This window comes from Scylla paramamosain, chromosome 34 (genome assembly GCF_035594125.1).
Source record: "Scylla paramamosain isolate STU-SP2022 chromosome 34, ASM3559412v1, whole genome shotgun sequence".
NCBI classification, from domain to species: domain Eukaryota; kingdom Metazoa; phylum Arthropoda; class Malacostraca; order Decapoda; family Portunidae; genus Scylla; species Scylla paramamosain.
The window spans coordinates 15,857,720-15,872,749 of NC_087184.1; the positions used below are offsets into that span (position 1 = coordinate 15,857,720).

At 41.6% G+C, this 15,030-nt stretch overlaps 1 protein-coding gene across 4 annotated transcripts in view; it reads left to right on the forward strand.

The window, feature by feature from the left end:
* The window catches only part of LOC135090283 (ras-related protein Ral-a-like), a 30,521-nt gene extending 17,799 nt beyond the window's left edge, over positions 1-12,722 (forward strand). For 3 of the 4 annotated variants that reach the window (XM_063986923.1, XM_063986926.1, XM_063986925.1), the window contains exons 2-7: positions 2,326-2,689; positions 3,635-3,771; positions 4,024-4,095; positions 4,534-4,708; positions 5,499-5,615; positions 9,683-12,722. In XM_063986923.1, the coding sequence (XP_063842993.1) occupies positions 2,326-2,689; positions 3,635-3,771; positions 4,024-4,095; positions 4,534-4,708; positions 5,499-5,615 (865 nt within the window). In that variant the 3' untranslated portion in view covers positions 9,683-12,722. The remainder of the gene's footprint in view (positions 1-2,325; positions 2,690-3,634; positions 3,772-4,023; positions 4,096-4,533; positions 4,709-5,498; positions 5,616-9,682) is intronic. The other variant, XM_063986924.1, reaches the window with a different exon arrangement.
* The last annotated feature ends 2,308 nt before the right edge of the window (positions 12,723-15,030 follow it).

The following is a 15,030-nucleotide window of genomic DNA, read 5'->3' on the forward strand; positions in this document are numbered from 1 at the left end:
AGAGAGAGAGAGAGAGAGAGAGAGAGAGAGAGAGAGAGAGAGAGAGAGAGAGAGAGAGAGAGAGAGAGGTTTATTATTAGGATTCTTAACGTGACTTGCTTTATGTTTCAGATTTGTTTGTTTATTTATTTATTTTGGTGTGTCTAATTGTTTTGTTCTTCGTGTTAATTAAGGACTAAAAAGATAAATGATTAAGTAAATAAGAAAAAAGTTGTTCTTCTAAATAGTTGATGTTTATTTCCATATTTGTGTGTCATAGAAAAAAATAAATAAAAAAACGAGTGTGAGAAAAGAGAAAAGAAATATATGGAATGCTTCTTATATTTTCCAGCCATTAATATCAATAAAAAGAAAAAAAAAGGGCCCATTTCTACCTGGCTCCATTTATAACATGTCCTAATTACTTCATAAAAACTTAAGAAGGATTTAGGGTTCAGGGGAGATGTTAATAGGGGAAGTGTGTGTGTATGTGTGTGTGTGTGTGTGTGTGCAAAATTCTCAGGGTCAGTAATCAAATAATGGGTTCAAGCTTGATAAAGTTAGATTTAGAAAAGAGATAGGAAGGAATTGATCGCCAAAGAGAGTGGGGGATGAATGGAATAGACTCAGTAATCAGGCTGTTCATACTGAGTCATTAGGGAGTTTTAAAAGAGTATTAGACAGGTGAGGATGATGGGTGGAAGGAGGTGGGTATGATTCGTACAGGAACTACCACGTGTAGGCCTGACATCTTCTTGCACCATCCCTTATTTTCTTAAGTTAATAAAAAAAAAAAGAAAGTGCATAATCTTGAATATTTCTCACTTTATATTTCACTAACTAATAAACTAATTAACTAACTCCACTCTTTCACTACAATACACATTCTTACTTTACATATTTACACATATCTGCCAGCCCTCAGCTAACAATAACAACAAAACCCCACAGCGTTTGAAAAGAACGAAAGAACAGAGCCTTCAAAATACAAGCCCTTACAAGAAGTCACTTACCCCTAATGAATGTTTCCCTAAGCCTTCAGTGTTGACGCTAGACCTCAGGTGTTTGTACAGGTGGTGGGCTGTGCGATGGCCAGGTGTGTGGAGGTGTGTGGAGGTTCTGAGGTAGCTAGGTAGTGGAATAGGCAGGTGTAGGCATTTGGCTCAGGTGTGTGTTTTGTGTTAAGTGTTTGGTTTGTGCTGTGCTAAAGATGTGGTGGTGTCTGGAAGTGGAGGAGTGGGGGAATGAGGGACGGAGTGGAAGGAGGAATGTTTGTGAGGCTAAATGGATTGGTGAGGTGAAAAATGTAGTGGTATTTTTGGGGGTTGTGGTGGTGGTGGTGGTGGTGGTGGTGGTGGTGTTGTTGTTGTTGTTGTTGTTGTTGTTGTTGTTGTTGTCGCTCTTTGTTTGTTGCTGTTATTATTACTGGTATCATTGTTATCATTATTATCATTATTATTATTGTTATCATTATTGTTATTTCTGTTATTACTATTATTCAGTCACCATTACCACTACCATCAGAGTACTACTACTACTACTACTACTACTACTACTATTACTCCTACTCCTATTTCTATTACCACTACCATTATTACTACTATTACTAAGGTGACATGGGAATGCTGCCTCACACTTTCTTCTCCCGAGTTCTCACCTTGAGTGTGACACACAGCCTGTCATGTCATTGTTCTCTGGCAGGAGTGATGTAACTTTACTGTTCCCTCGTGTCTTATCATATACTTCAACCTGTATTTCATTCAGTGGTATTTCAAGATAATATATACTTTCTGCCAATCCTTTATTTTGTCTGTATATAAAGAAAATGTTGGCTAAGTGCTTCATGTTCGAATTATATAACTTTATTGTTCCATTGTGTCTTATGATCTGTTTTACTTTTATTCAGTGTTATTTCAAGCTGTGTACTTTCTGGCTATCCTCAGTTTCCTATATACAGAGTAAGTAAAGTCTGGACACATAGACACAAGAATGTAAGAAAATAAGGAAAATAGAATACAAGAAAATAAGATGAATAGAATGTAAGAAAATAAGAGAAATAGAATATAAGAAAATAAGGGAAGATTCAAGAAGCCATCAGGTCTCCATGTGGCAGTTCCTGTATGAAACACTATCTAATTTCCACCTGTCATCCTCTTCCATGCCTTTAATTAGTATTTCAAGCACCACCATTCACCAGTACCTCTTCTCTCCACATTGGGCTTCTCGAATTCCTTTATTCAGTTTCAAGCCAAGCCACCACCTCTATTCTTGATCTCCAGTGTACCTTGAATCCCTTTACTCAGTGTTTCAAGCACCACCATTCATCATCACCTCTTCTCTCCACAGTGGGCCACGCATCACCATCCAGGACACAGAGCAGAGGGGCATCAGCTGCAGCTACAGCAGAGACGGCCGCACCCCAGGCGTGTACTACCCCTCAGACCCCTGCGTGCCACCGCCACCCCGCTCCTCACGCAAGGAAGCTTGGAGAGGCCTCGTCACTGCCCTCCGCCACCCAGTGTCCCGCGCCAGAAGCTGTCTGGCCCGCCTTGCCTCCCGTGTCGCCCCCCCAGCCACCGCCGCCACGAAGAACAACGCCATGTCCGGGGCCAAGAAGAACCCCCCCGCGCCGGCCCTACACAAGGTCATCATGGTCGGCTCGGGTGGTGTAGGGAAGTCCGCCCTCACGCTGCAGTTTATGTATGATGAGGTGAGATTGTTGCATCCTGTCTTCTGATGTTTTTTCTTTTTTCCAGTTGTTTTTTTTTTTCTTTTGAGTTTGTTTTATGGATTAATGAATTGGTTTTATATAGAGCTCAACAAAAACATTCTCTCTCTCTCTCTCTCTCTCTCTCTCTCTCTCTCTCTCTCTCTCCTCTCTCTCTCTCTCTCTCTCTCTCTCGCTCTCTCTCTCTCTCTCTCTCTCTCTCTCTCTCTCTCTCTCTCTCTCTCTCTCTCTCTCTCTCTCTCTCTCATACTTGTGGTTGATTAAGTTGATTAGTTTCCAGAAATTATTGGGTTGGTTACAAAGCTTTCATTACAGGTACAGATAGCAATAACTTTACCTCTCGTTCCTCGGTGCTCCATTTCTGCCTGACACTGTATTGCTGCTTTGTCAGGTACAGCATTGCAGTGAGTGTGTGGCATTGAGATACAGAATGACACAAAACAATAGCAGTCATTTGGAATTGCCTTTGTTCCTTGCATTCACTGTGAGGGAAAATAATCTAGTGGAGGCTGGCAGTAGTCTTGTTTATTATTATATACTATTATGTATTATGTTTATTATTATTATTGATGTAGTGAAAATATTGTAAATTAGACAGGGTATCAGGAATTCATGGAGTTGTTTTTTAATTAATGGTCCAACTGCTGTGGTGTTTACCTGAGGGTGATGATGAAGTAATTTGGTGTTATTTTAAGGTATGGTTTTGAAAGAGACACTAACTAACAGCAGAATGAGTGATCAAGAAGTGAAGGCCTCTTGTTGTCTTTCTTTTTCTATTTCTATTTATTTTTCTCTCAGTAACATTATATAAGGGGAGTAAAATTAAATAGCTAATAGCACTAGAACCATTGTGGCAATTTAACAAGTTGTAGTGAAAGAGTCAGACACACATATAGACAGTCACCATTCCCTGCACTCCTTCCTCAGTTTGTGGAGGACTACGAGCCAACCAAGGCAGACAGCTACCGCAAGAAGGTGGTGCTGGACGGGGAGGAGGTGCAGATAGACATACTGGACACTGCCGGCCAGGAGGACTACGCTGCCATCAGGGACAACTACTTCAGGTACGCTGCTCTAGGAGGCTGTGGGTGATGGCTTGTAAGACTGTATAGAGTTATAAACGTAGACATGACAGTAAGCTTAATTTCTGGTAACACTGAAATAAATTAGTGTTTACATCCGAAGGTTAGGTTAGGTTAAGTGATGTGAGGTTGTGGCAGTGGGCTGGTGTTTCCATCCAAGGGCTAGGTTAGGTTAGGTTAGGTGATATGAGTTTGTGGCAGTGTCCCTGATGTGAGGTTGGTTGGTCCCTGCAGGTCAGGTGAAGGTTTCCTGTGTGTGTTCTCCATCACTGAAGATGACTCCTTCCAGGCGACGCAGGAGTTCAGGTGAGTGCCTCAGTTCACAGCTTACCTGCAGCCTATGAGTGGTTAATGACCCTTGAAGACTGTTTTGTAAGTCCGAGATTCAGAGCTTCAGAAATCTGGTTCAGCTGCAGATTTAGGTTTTTCCTGCATTGAATATATTGTCAAATATATAAAAAATATATTTCAGAGTATGATTTTTACAGTTTTATCCAAAAAAAAAACTCTTTTCTAAATTAGGACAAAAGACAACACAGATTTATTTGTATCCTTCAAAAATTCACCAATCAAAGTTACGTATCAAAATTAATCATTACTAAATCACTTTATTTTTCCATTCCACACAGTATATTAGCAACCACACACATTTACTCTCACCAATCATTACCAAATCGCTTTATCTACCAATCCAGACACGCAAACATAAATAAGCAAACTCACACAGTTCCTGTCATCCTGCAGGGAACAAATATTGCGAGTCAAAAATGACGAGCACATACCCTTCCTGCTGGTTGGGAACAAAGCCGACTTGACTGAGCGCAGGAAAGTGTCCGAGGACGAGGCCAAAATGAGGGCCAACCAGTGGGGGGTTCCATATGTGGAGACCTCAGCTAAAACTCGCGCCAACGTGGACAAGGTGGGAGTTAGGATGCTGTGGTGCCCCTGAGTGTGAAGGCCATGTTTGTCACCTATGTTTTAATCAGATAAACTTGGTGTGCTTTCCTATCTCTTAAGTGACTATTTTAAAACCTTATCCAAGTCAGGTGGTATAACAATAACAGTAACACAGTGGCGTTGTTTGTTCGCACATCCCAATGCCTCCCCTCTGCACCTTTTTCGGGTACTGCATAACAATGCTGTGAATCTATTGTATGGAGTTGCATTTTATAGGGAGATCTGTTGTGTTCAGAATCTTACATTACTAGTCTTTACTGAATTGAGGGAAGGAAAGTCATGTCCACCTGTCAGTCATCAGTGAACTCAGATTTTTAAGCATGGAGAGTGTTAAAAGAGACAGTAAGTAATGGGCGCTGTAGTGCTGCCAAGTTTACTTAAAGCCTGTACTTATTATTTCCATTATTTTTACCACCAGTCATGTGGTGGGGAGTGTTTCAGCTCCACCCATGACCCCACATTGTGACTGAGACTGCATGACCTCCTGCGTTATCATAGTCAGTGAAGTTATTTTGAGCTTATCGATTTTTCTTTCAGCAGTTCCAGTAGGTATGACTAAAGAGTGAGAGCATTTCACTAGTGATGTAAGCAGCTTCTTGACTGACCAAGTGGGCGTCAGAGTATAAAGTTTTCACATGTTCATGAGTGTAGTGTGTGGTGCATTGTCCTCCCTCAGTTTCGTGTTGTGTTTTTTCACCTTTTCTTTTCACCGTTTTTGTCTTTTCTAACAATTGATTTCCCACACTCAACAGGTTTTCTTTGATTTGATGCGTGAGATTCGTTCTCGCAAATTGGAAGATAATAAGAACACCAATGGCAAGGGTAAAGATCCTGGCAAGAGGAAAAAGCCCAAATGCTGCATTCTCTAGGTCAGGATATGCCCACCCCTCTCACACCAAGTCATGCCCCCTGCTTGCCCAGTCTTGCATTGGCCCCCCAGCAACACTCCCGTAGGCTAGTGGGGGCGTTGTGTGTAGACAGCATTATTTTATACATAGTTTGTGTGTGGTAAAAAGGAGGGATCTTTGCCTCCTGTAAGATATGTTTGCCTAGACATGGGCTGAGGCAGTATGTTAATTTATTGATTTATTCATTTATTTTTTCTGCTTGTGAGACTGCTTGCATTGTCTTACTTTTTACGGGTTTCTTGGTTTGTGCCTCCAAGTTTACATAGCATTTGTATTTTTTTTTATTCCTTGTGACATATGTACTCCTTTTTATAGATAGAAGTGAGAATCCTGAATTTTGTGATGTATAGATGATAGAATTCAAAAAGTGTGGTAGCTGAGCCAAGCACTCAGTCATAGAGTTAGTTTATTCTGTAGTTAGTAGAGATGAGTTCCATAGATAAGAAACAGCATTAAATTAACTACCTAGTGTGAAAATTGTGCATATATGCTTTCAGACACCTTTAAAATCTGTATGTTTGTTAGTTTGTGCAGTATTAAGAGCATCATCTAAAGTAATGCCTGATACATTACATATAAGTTTACCATTTGTTTTATGTTAAGTACCTGCATATATTTTGACATCACTCACACGAGGGATAACACAGACAGCTGGTGAGCAAACATTCACTTTAAATAGTGTAGGGTCGTCATCGAGTGCTGGCTTCTGTTAATTTTCTCACTGATTAATGAAAGAATTCTGACAACAAGATAATCATATACCAAATTACCAAATACATGAATGATTTTTTTTCTGTTTTTCTTAATGCTTCAGATTCATCTCAGAAACTCATATGGGACCGTTTGTAAATCAAGTTTGGTTAGAAGACAATAGAATACACTAAGTCAGACCAACAGTTTTATATCATCCCTCATTTATTGTATCTTAAGTAGGGACAGTTCACAGGCTACTGATGTGCTCACCATACCTAGTGCATTGATCAGCACATGAGTTACAGATACCTGGGAAACAAAGTAGAGAGGAACTTAGTAACGTAATTGCTATGTTAGTTAATCTGCTACACTCACTTCAATCATAATTCTTATATTTGGGCCTCATTGTGGACATGTGTGGCTGGCTGTGCTGTGCCCGTGGCCCTGGGGTGTAGTAGGGTGGGCCACGAGACTGTCCCTTTCCACCAGGGACTGATGGGGCTGAGTGTGAATGATGTGTGTGTGTGTGTGTGTGTGAGTATGTCTCTGTCACCCTGTGTGGAATTGCTGGTCTGGTTATACAGATAGATAGATAGGTAGTAATTCACGTGGCCTGCTTAGAATCTCACTTCAAAGCCAACCAGGTATATAGATAGTGATTATTATCGTCTGCTGAGAATCACAATGCAAAGATGAACAAGTGTCTGTTCTTCAGCATATCAGGGGATGTAAGAGTGAGAGACAATGGTTAACACAGGGGAAGTGATTGCAGCCAGTTAATATACCAGTGACTGTATGTGCCCTAGTCAATCCTTTGTCCAAGAGTGAAGGTTCCTTACTCACCATCAGCTCAGAGGTCTAGGAATCAAAGGTGGTGCTGTGGTGGGGCAGAGCTTAGAGCATGTTTCATCCTTTTTATTTCTTTGCCGGTTGTAGCATTAAATCAATTAAATATATCAATCACAATTTCATTACTTTTTTTTGTTTATTTATTTATATTTTTATACTATTAAGGACTGACCATCTAATCCATCGCTCATCATTTTTTTGACGTGATTGAGGGTGTGGGTAGTAAACGTAGCAGATCAAGTGGCTGCGTGGTGTGAATTTGATGCAGAGACACACCAGCAGTTTTTGTTAATTGATTTGATACTTTCCCTACTGAATTTATCTTCTTTATCCATAATTTGAACCTAACATTTTATTTTGTTTATTCTTTATTTATTTATTTTTTACTCCCATGGATACCAATCTTTTATTATTTGGGATACATGGCAACAACTTTCCCTATTGAATTTACTTTACTTATCCATAATTTGAACATGACTACCCATTTTTTGTAAGATCTTCGTGATACTAATATTATTTAGAATACGTAATAGTGTTTTTATTGTTTAGTTAGCTTGGTTAAGGTTGTTAAGTGCTGAGTGATAACTCTTCAAATATCAGTTCCTGGCAGTGGGTGGGACTGCGGGAACTCAGGCCACTCCAACAACCACCCAATGACACAGGAGCTTAGTTTACCGCAGTTAATTTAGTGCTTCATAAATCATGTGTGCACTTGTGTTGCTCAATTCATCAGTTCCTTTGATTGGTTTAGTATCCCATTAGTGCATCAATAGTTTAATAGGTACCCAAGGTTTTGTTACTCTACCCTATAAGATGCGCATGTGTATGAGTGCATATGTGCTTAGAAGTACATCTCAGGCGTATAATAATAATATTCTACAAGACGTCATTGGCATTATTATAACTTTTGATGTGTTCCTTGAATTATGCATGTACATATTATTACAAGTTTTTTTTAATTGTCTTAAGATTCCTTCAAACAATCATGGAATGGGACTTGACAATGGCTTGGTGCTTCTTTTTAACCCTGATATGTTGGTGTACTCGCATGGATTTGTGTCATGGGCCCCTATTGAGAAACCCTTTGCTCTCTCACCACCACTATTTTTCAAGGCCTCAGAGATGATTAGCCAGGTTCTCAAGACTGTTTCTCCCAGTGGTAATGTGGAAATCTTGTTAATCTATCCCTAGAACCATGAAAACGCCCATAAAAACCTGTGCAGTTTCATCTATGTAGAGCCTTTTGAAAGTAGTGGAGGTGCGGTGCAGAAGTGTTTCAGAATGAGGTCCATGGTGCTGTGGCTTTGGCTTGCTTGAGTCCCCCGTGCTGTGATGGGAGTACTTGGTCTAAGTCTTAGTGTAAAGTATAAGGCAGTTTATTCCATTGGTTTAATGTATGCTATGTTTTTTTTTTTTGTAATGTGCTTCCAATTCCTTCATATTCAGATTATTAGTGGTAGAGAGTTATAGTGTAAAGTACAAAGCAAGTGGTCTCAGGCTATGGCTCATTGTACACTGTTTTTTGTAGTGTGGAGCCATTCCCTTAAAATTGGTGTAGATTGGTGGAAGGAAATTAATAATTGTCTATTCCTAGGTAGGTAGTTTGGAGAGGAAGTGTCAGGGAGCCTTTTGGATGTCTGATGGTAATTGTGTGTCTGGAATGCATAGGAAAGATCACAAGCCTTGAATTGAAAAGCAGATTTCACTTAGTTTATCTATTTAACAGTTCAATACATAATGGAAAAGATAGGAAAGATCAGCTGGTATCAATCAGAAAGATCACAATTACTATTCATCTGTTTAGCACTGCAGTAACTGATGGAAAAGATGGGAAAGATCACATGACATCACTAGTATACCTTGAACTGGAAAGCATATTACACTTGCTGTTCATCTATTTAGCAGCACAGTACATGTGTTTTCACTCAAGTATCACCACTCACTGATGCTAGTATTTGATGATGAATAATGCAGCTCAGCAAATTGTAGTCCTTCAGTATCATTACTGTTGTTTTTGGTTTCTGTATACCGTGTGGAATTGCTGGCCTGGTATATAGGTAAATAGATAGATAGGTAGATAATATACCATACACTATAGGTTAGAATGTGTATCAGAACTTGCAAGATGATCATTTGACGTGTATAACTGTAGGATTGGTTCTGTGTGAAATATTCTCCTCTGTACGGTGTTAGCTACAGCTAGTGACAATCTTATCTGCTCAGGAGTACAGATCCTGATATATTTCTTCACTATTACTATTCTTTTTTATTGTTACTAAACATATATTGAAGCATTGAATGTAAGTACTTATGGGGAAGGAATTGGAATATTTTATTTTTTAGTAATTAGAAAGATAAGGATTCATGGCTAGGTATCATACTCAAGGTGCAATCATTATGTTACTTTTCACATTAGATGATAGTATTTTCATGTGACTTTCCCAACACAGCCAGCAGCAACTAATGGCGTTGTGTTGCCCTTGCAGGCTTTCTACGACCTGACACGCCTGATTTCTGGCAGCAAGCAGCAGCCCGTGAGTCCCCCCGTGCCAGACGACAAAACCATCAGGTGTTGCTGCATCTCCTAGTGCCCCTCCCTCCCACACCAGGACTCATGGCCAGCCCTCACACCTCACCCACACACAGTCACATGCACACCGTCTCTTGCTCACATGCACGCACATCTAAACACACACACACATACATACATAACGTACACACACAGCATGCACAGCTATATTTAGTCAACAGAATATTATGGGGAAATTACACTATATAATGTAAAAGTAAAATTCCTTCAAAATGTTGAAGCTAATTTTTACTCACCTGCAAGTGTAGCTTTGGAAGCTTATTCTGGAGAAAATGTCCTAAATGCCCATATTTCAGGACTAGCAGGTTAAGGTAACCAAAGCATTTGACTCTGACTTACTGTTTCTTGCACTAATATTCATTCCATAATTTACATTAATGTATTTGATATTTCTTTTTTTTTTCCCTTTTGTTTGATCCTTTTGTGGTTGAATATTGATATCATGTTAATCTTACATAACTGAAGTGATCTATTAAATAATAGGTTAGTCTGAAGACAAATGTACATTAAGATTTCTGTAAGTTTTTTTGTATACTCGTAGATTTAAGTCACAAGGAGGTCTGACTGTTTACTGTTTTGTTTGTGATGTGTTGGTTGGAGTGAGAAGGCGGACACTTTGCTGGTGGGTGCATTTCCTATCTCCTGGGTGACACTGTCCATGTAACCGATGGTCCCCCGAGTGTGAGCGTCCTCTTCTTGCCCCGACCCAACGCTTCAACACTGTATGTCATGTGTAATGCCGAGATTACCTTTATTGTAATAAAACATGTAAAGTTAAATTTTGCTTGGAATACAAGTGAGCTTCATGCCAGGGATCAGGGCGGGGTGTGGAGAACACTGTCTTCATATCACAACTCAAAGAATGACAAGAGGCAGCTTTTTGACTGAATGCTAAGTGAAGAAACCTCGAAGGACTAACTTATTTCTCTCTCTCTCTCTCTCTCTCTCTCTCTCTCTCTCTCTCTCTCTCTCTCTCTCTCTCTCTCTCTCTCTCTCTCTCTCTCTCTCTCTCTCTCTCTCTCTCTCTCTCTCTCTCTCTCTCTCTCTCTCTCTCTCTCTCTCTCTCTCTCTCTCTCTCTCTCTCTCTCTCTCTCTCTCTCTCTCTCTCTCTCTCTCTCTCTCTCTTTCAACACACCTCAGTTTTCCTTAGTGGTGGTGAAGAAGAAATGGGGAGCTGAGGAATGAGCAGTGTTGACAAGCCTCAAAACCTTTATGGTGCTGAGCTGAGCAATAAGCAGTGGAGTGCAGTATTAGGAATGGGATCAGGCTTACTGTGTATTGTGGTATCTTGCACTTGGAGAGGGTGTACATTTTCCTTTAGCACCAACAGTCGGTTGGTGCTGCATGTTTTCTTTAGTGTTGATAATCAATGGAAAAACAATATTAACAGCAGGTGGTGTGATGGAGTAACCAGATTTTCTTTAGCAATAACAGTCGGTGTAGAAATAAAATCAGCAGCAGTAGGTGTGATGGAATTTGCTGCAGATTTTCTTAAGTGTTTATCAGTGGAGAAGCAAAATGAACAAGCATGCCAGCACCACACTATACTTGCCTGAGTCCTTGCATTTCCCACCTCCTGAGAGAGTATTGCTGTCACCAGACCACACGTAAACCTTCATTTCTGTGTGGAAAGATGTGTAAGAGTTTGTGGTTTGTGGTATTTCATACTTTGGGGCTTATTTTGGTTGAAGTATTACACCTGATTCTAGTAATTGTTGAGTTACTTACCACTAGGCTTTGGAAATGTCAATGTGTGCGTGTGCATGATTGTCACGAGGCACAGCAGTGGACGCTACACTTCACTGCACCAAGTAAACTTGTCCTGTGCCTTTCCTTTGATTCCTAATGAAGAAAACGGCATATGAGAAAACATGCTTTCATCTTTGTAGCATATTCGAGATTCTAACTTTTTAAAAATGCATGAATGAGATGAATGAGCTGATTAAAATTTTATAAAGTGACATTAGTGAGCTTGATGTGTACTTGCCTGTGTAAGCCAGCAGAGTGGAGTGAGAGGAGCTGCACCATTGCCCAGGCAGGTGACCCTGAACCTCAAGGTGTGCATGTGTTGCTGTCTCGTGTTTTGCTTAGTAACCAAACTTTGAGGAAGTGATGCACGAATACAATTAACCAAAACTGGAAGGATGAGTCTGTTCAAACTTTGGTTAGCTTTTTATTAGTTTGCTGTAAATGTGGAAGTGTGTTGATCCTCAAGTGGTTCTTGCCCTTGCCAGATTTAAAAATTCCATTGGGACACTAGGAAGATTCAGTGCTTTAATTTACTTCATGGGAGTAATCATGTTTTGAAGTTTGTTGACTGTCAATGGAAATGCCATTTGATCATTCTTTTTCATTGTGTAATAACTGCAAATATAGACTATTTTCAAAAGTTGATTTCATGAGAAATGAAGAGGAAATTTTTTTTTTCTGTGATTATATATATGTATGACAAGATGAGATCACATCCTAACTTGATTCTCCAGTGGACATTATTCTAATTTCTTTATTCACAAAAAGAGAAGGCTGTAACTTAGAGTATTTTCTTTGTATAATTGGAGTTACTATGATAGTGTGTTATGTGACCTGAGAGATAAAACTTTGCACAATTTGTTTAAGTTGATATATCAAAATATTTTTCTATGTCACAAAGACATACCTGTTTCCTGGTAGTAACCAATTACCACACTGGTGCAGTTTGAAAGAACCTTAAACATTTCAAAACCTTTTCTAGTCATGGTTACAAAAGGGCACATGTTCATTTGTTAGATTATCATATCGTTCTTATACCAGTCAGGAAAAATTGCATCAAATTCATCAGTGACAGTTTGGAAATAAAACTTGTGTAGTTCTGGAAAGCAGATTATGAGAATATGATTTTTATTTATTAATTTTAGCAGCAGTTTGTACATTTACTATGTAATATATGTCAAAATATATTTTGTATTTCATCTGCCTTCTATAACCATAAGGTGTGCACCGAACAGGTGAAAGTGGAATGCAGTACTTCCTCCAGGACGTCACTTCACATTTCACAGGCAAATACTGGCACTCACACTGTGTCAAGGCCTGCTGGGGTGTCTTGGGTCACAGGTGCCATATATGCCTGCCAGGGCCAAGAGGAAAGACAGGAGCTGCCAATATGGGGAGATAGACATAGAGACAGACATAAGTAGGTAGGTAGATAGACATATTTAGACAGATTGCTCATTTTGTATTTCTGCCCTCGCTGCCCGAGGCCCGTTTTGTGTTTGTCTTCGCTGATCGAGGCCAATCCGGTGTTGCTGTCCTCGCTGATCGAGGCATCTTTTGTATTTCTGTCCTCGCTGCTCGAGGCCCGTTTTGTGTTTCTGTCCTCGCCAACCGAGGCCCGTTTTGTATTTCTGCCCTCGCTAGACGAGGCCCGAGGTTCTTTCCATACCCTCTGTGCGTCCACGTTACTTTCGTCACTTAAGTACCGACCGACATCTGCGTCCTCACCACTCGAGGCCAGAGAGTCGATGCAGCGCTTCTTTGCTCTGCAGCAACCGCGATTCATATCTTGAAGTGATTCCGCAACATCTCCAATGAGCGCCAGCAGCTCCGCCATAACCTTAGGGAGCTCATTCATAATGGGTGTATTACCTGCCGAGGGTTGGAAATCTAAGGCAGCGTTCGCCTTTTCTGGCCCTTTCGTATCACAGTTCGTATCACGACACACCTGTATACCTGCGCTAACGAACGAATATTCCCGTTCGCTCCGATGTGCCACAGTACGCACACAATGCACTCGTACTCAGTATGAGGGCTCTCAGGCCACCTCATGCCCCGTCTGCCAGACAGCGGAACGCACACACACACTTCTCTGCGAGACGTCCCCGCGGGCAGACCTCAGGCCACCTTACGCCCCGTCTGTCAGGCAGCGGAACGCACGTATGCACACACGCACTTCTCTGCGAGACGGCCTCGCGGGCAGACCTCAGGCCGCCTTATGCCCGTCAGTCAGGCAGCGGAACGCACGTACGCACTTCTCTGCGAGACGGCCCCACGGGCGGATCAGTGTGCGAGGCTCCTCGAGCCGCCTCAAGATCCGCCCACCGGGCAGCGGAACGCACAAACGTACACACGCATTCGCCCGCTGGGTAATCCTGAAGACGCTCCGCTCCGCTGCGATCCTCGCCTCTCTTCTCCAGCTTGCGGCAGACCGAAGTCGTTAACTGTAGACGCCGTCACGTCTATAAGGGATCAGGATGACAAACGACCCAGTCGTTTACTCGCTTTAATGCGGTTAACCTGTAGTGACAATTAATTTGACATCAGCACGAGTATTGAAATACAAGAAAACGTCCGCATGCACGTAAGGCACATAAGCATCATAAAGAAGTAACATTCTTTCATAACAGAGCAATATAATAACCAAATACATGATACATGAAAATACATGAATACGCCTTAACAAGCTGTCAGAACAATAAAGAAATAAATGCAATACATATAATAATATTCAATATTCAATGTACTTTGACTTAACCAGAATGCAACACTTCTATAGAGAGTAGGGAGGTTGCTCGGATCCTGGTCCTGAGGCACCGGAGGGAGGGGATAGGGCTAGCGTCGCAGGCAGGCAGGCCAGCGTCGCTGCTTTAGCCAGGCGATCCACTGTGTCATTGTAAGCTAGCGAGACATGGGAGGGGATCCAAAGAAACCTAATGACCAACAATCGGTCATGAGCCAAGGCCAGGGCCGTCAGGATCCTGTTACCCAGATGACGACAGACTGGGTTTGGCGAAGAAAGGGCATGAAGGGCTGCCTGGGAGTCGCATATGACAACACCGTTGAGGCGTCTTTCACAGAGGAGACTCACAGCATCTAGGATGCCGTGCAACTCACAAAAGGTGGAACTGGACTGAGCCGGCAGCCGACGTCCAACCCAGCCATCTGCTGGAGGTGCCGTGTCTGGAGAGAAAACTGCACACCCTACTGTGCCGTCCGCCTGCACAGACCCATCCGTGTAGAGATGGTGTGGCGTGACGATGGTAGCCGAACATAGATGTCCAAACGTTGCAGCTGAGAGCAGACAGTTTTGATGAGAGCACGGCCACCGGGCTGCAGCCGAGGCAGGCGGGGATGAGGCTGAAGGAAGGTCCTGATGACTTGCGAATAGTGACAGGAGAGATGGGGAAATGGAGGCACTTGACGGTGAAACAGGTGACATTTGCATGGATCCTTTCAATTAGTGGCGAGAGATCAAGCTCGTGCAGCATGTTG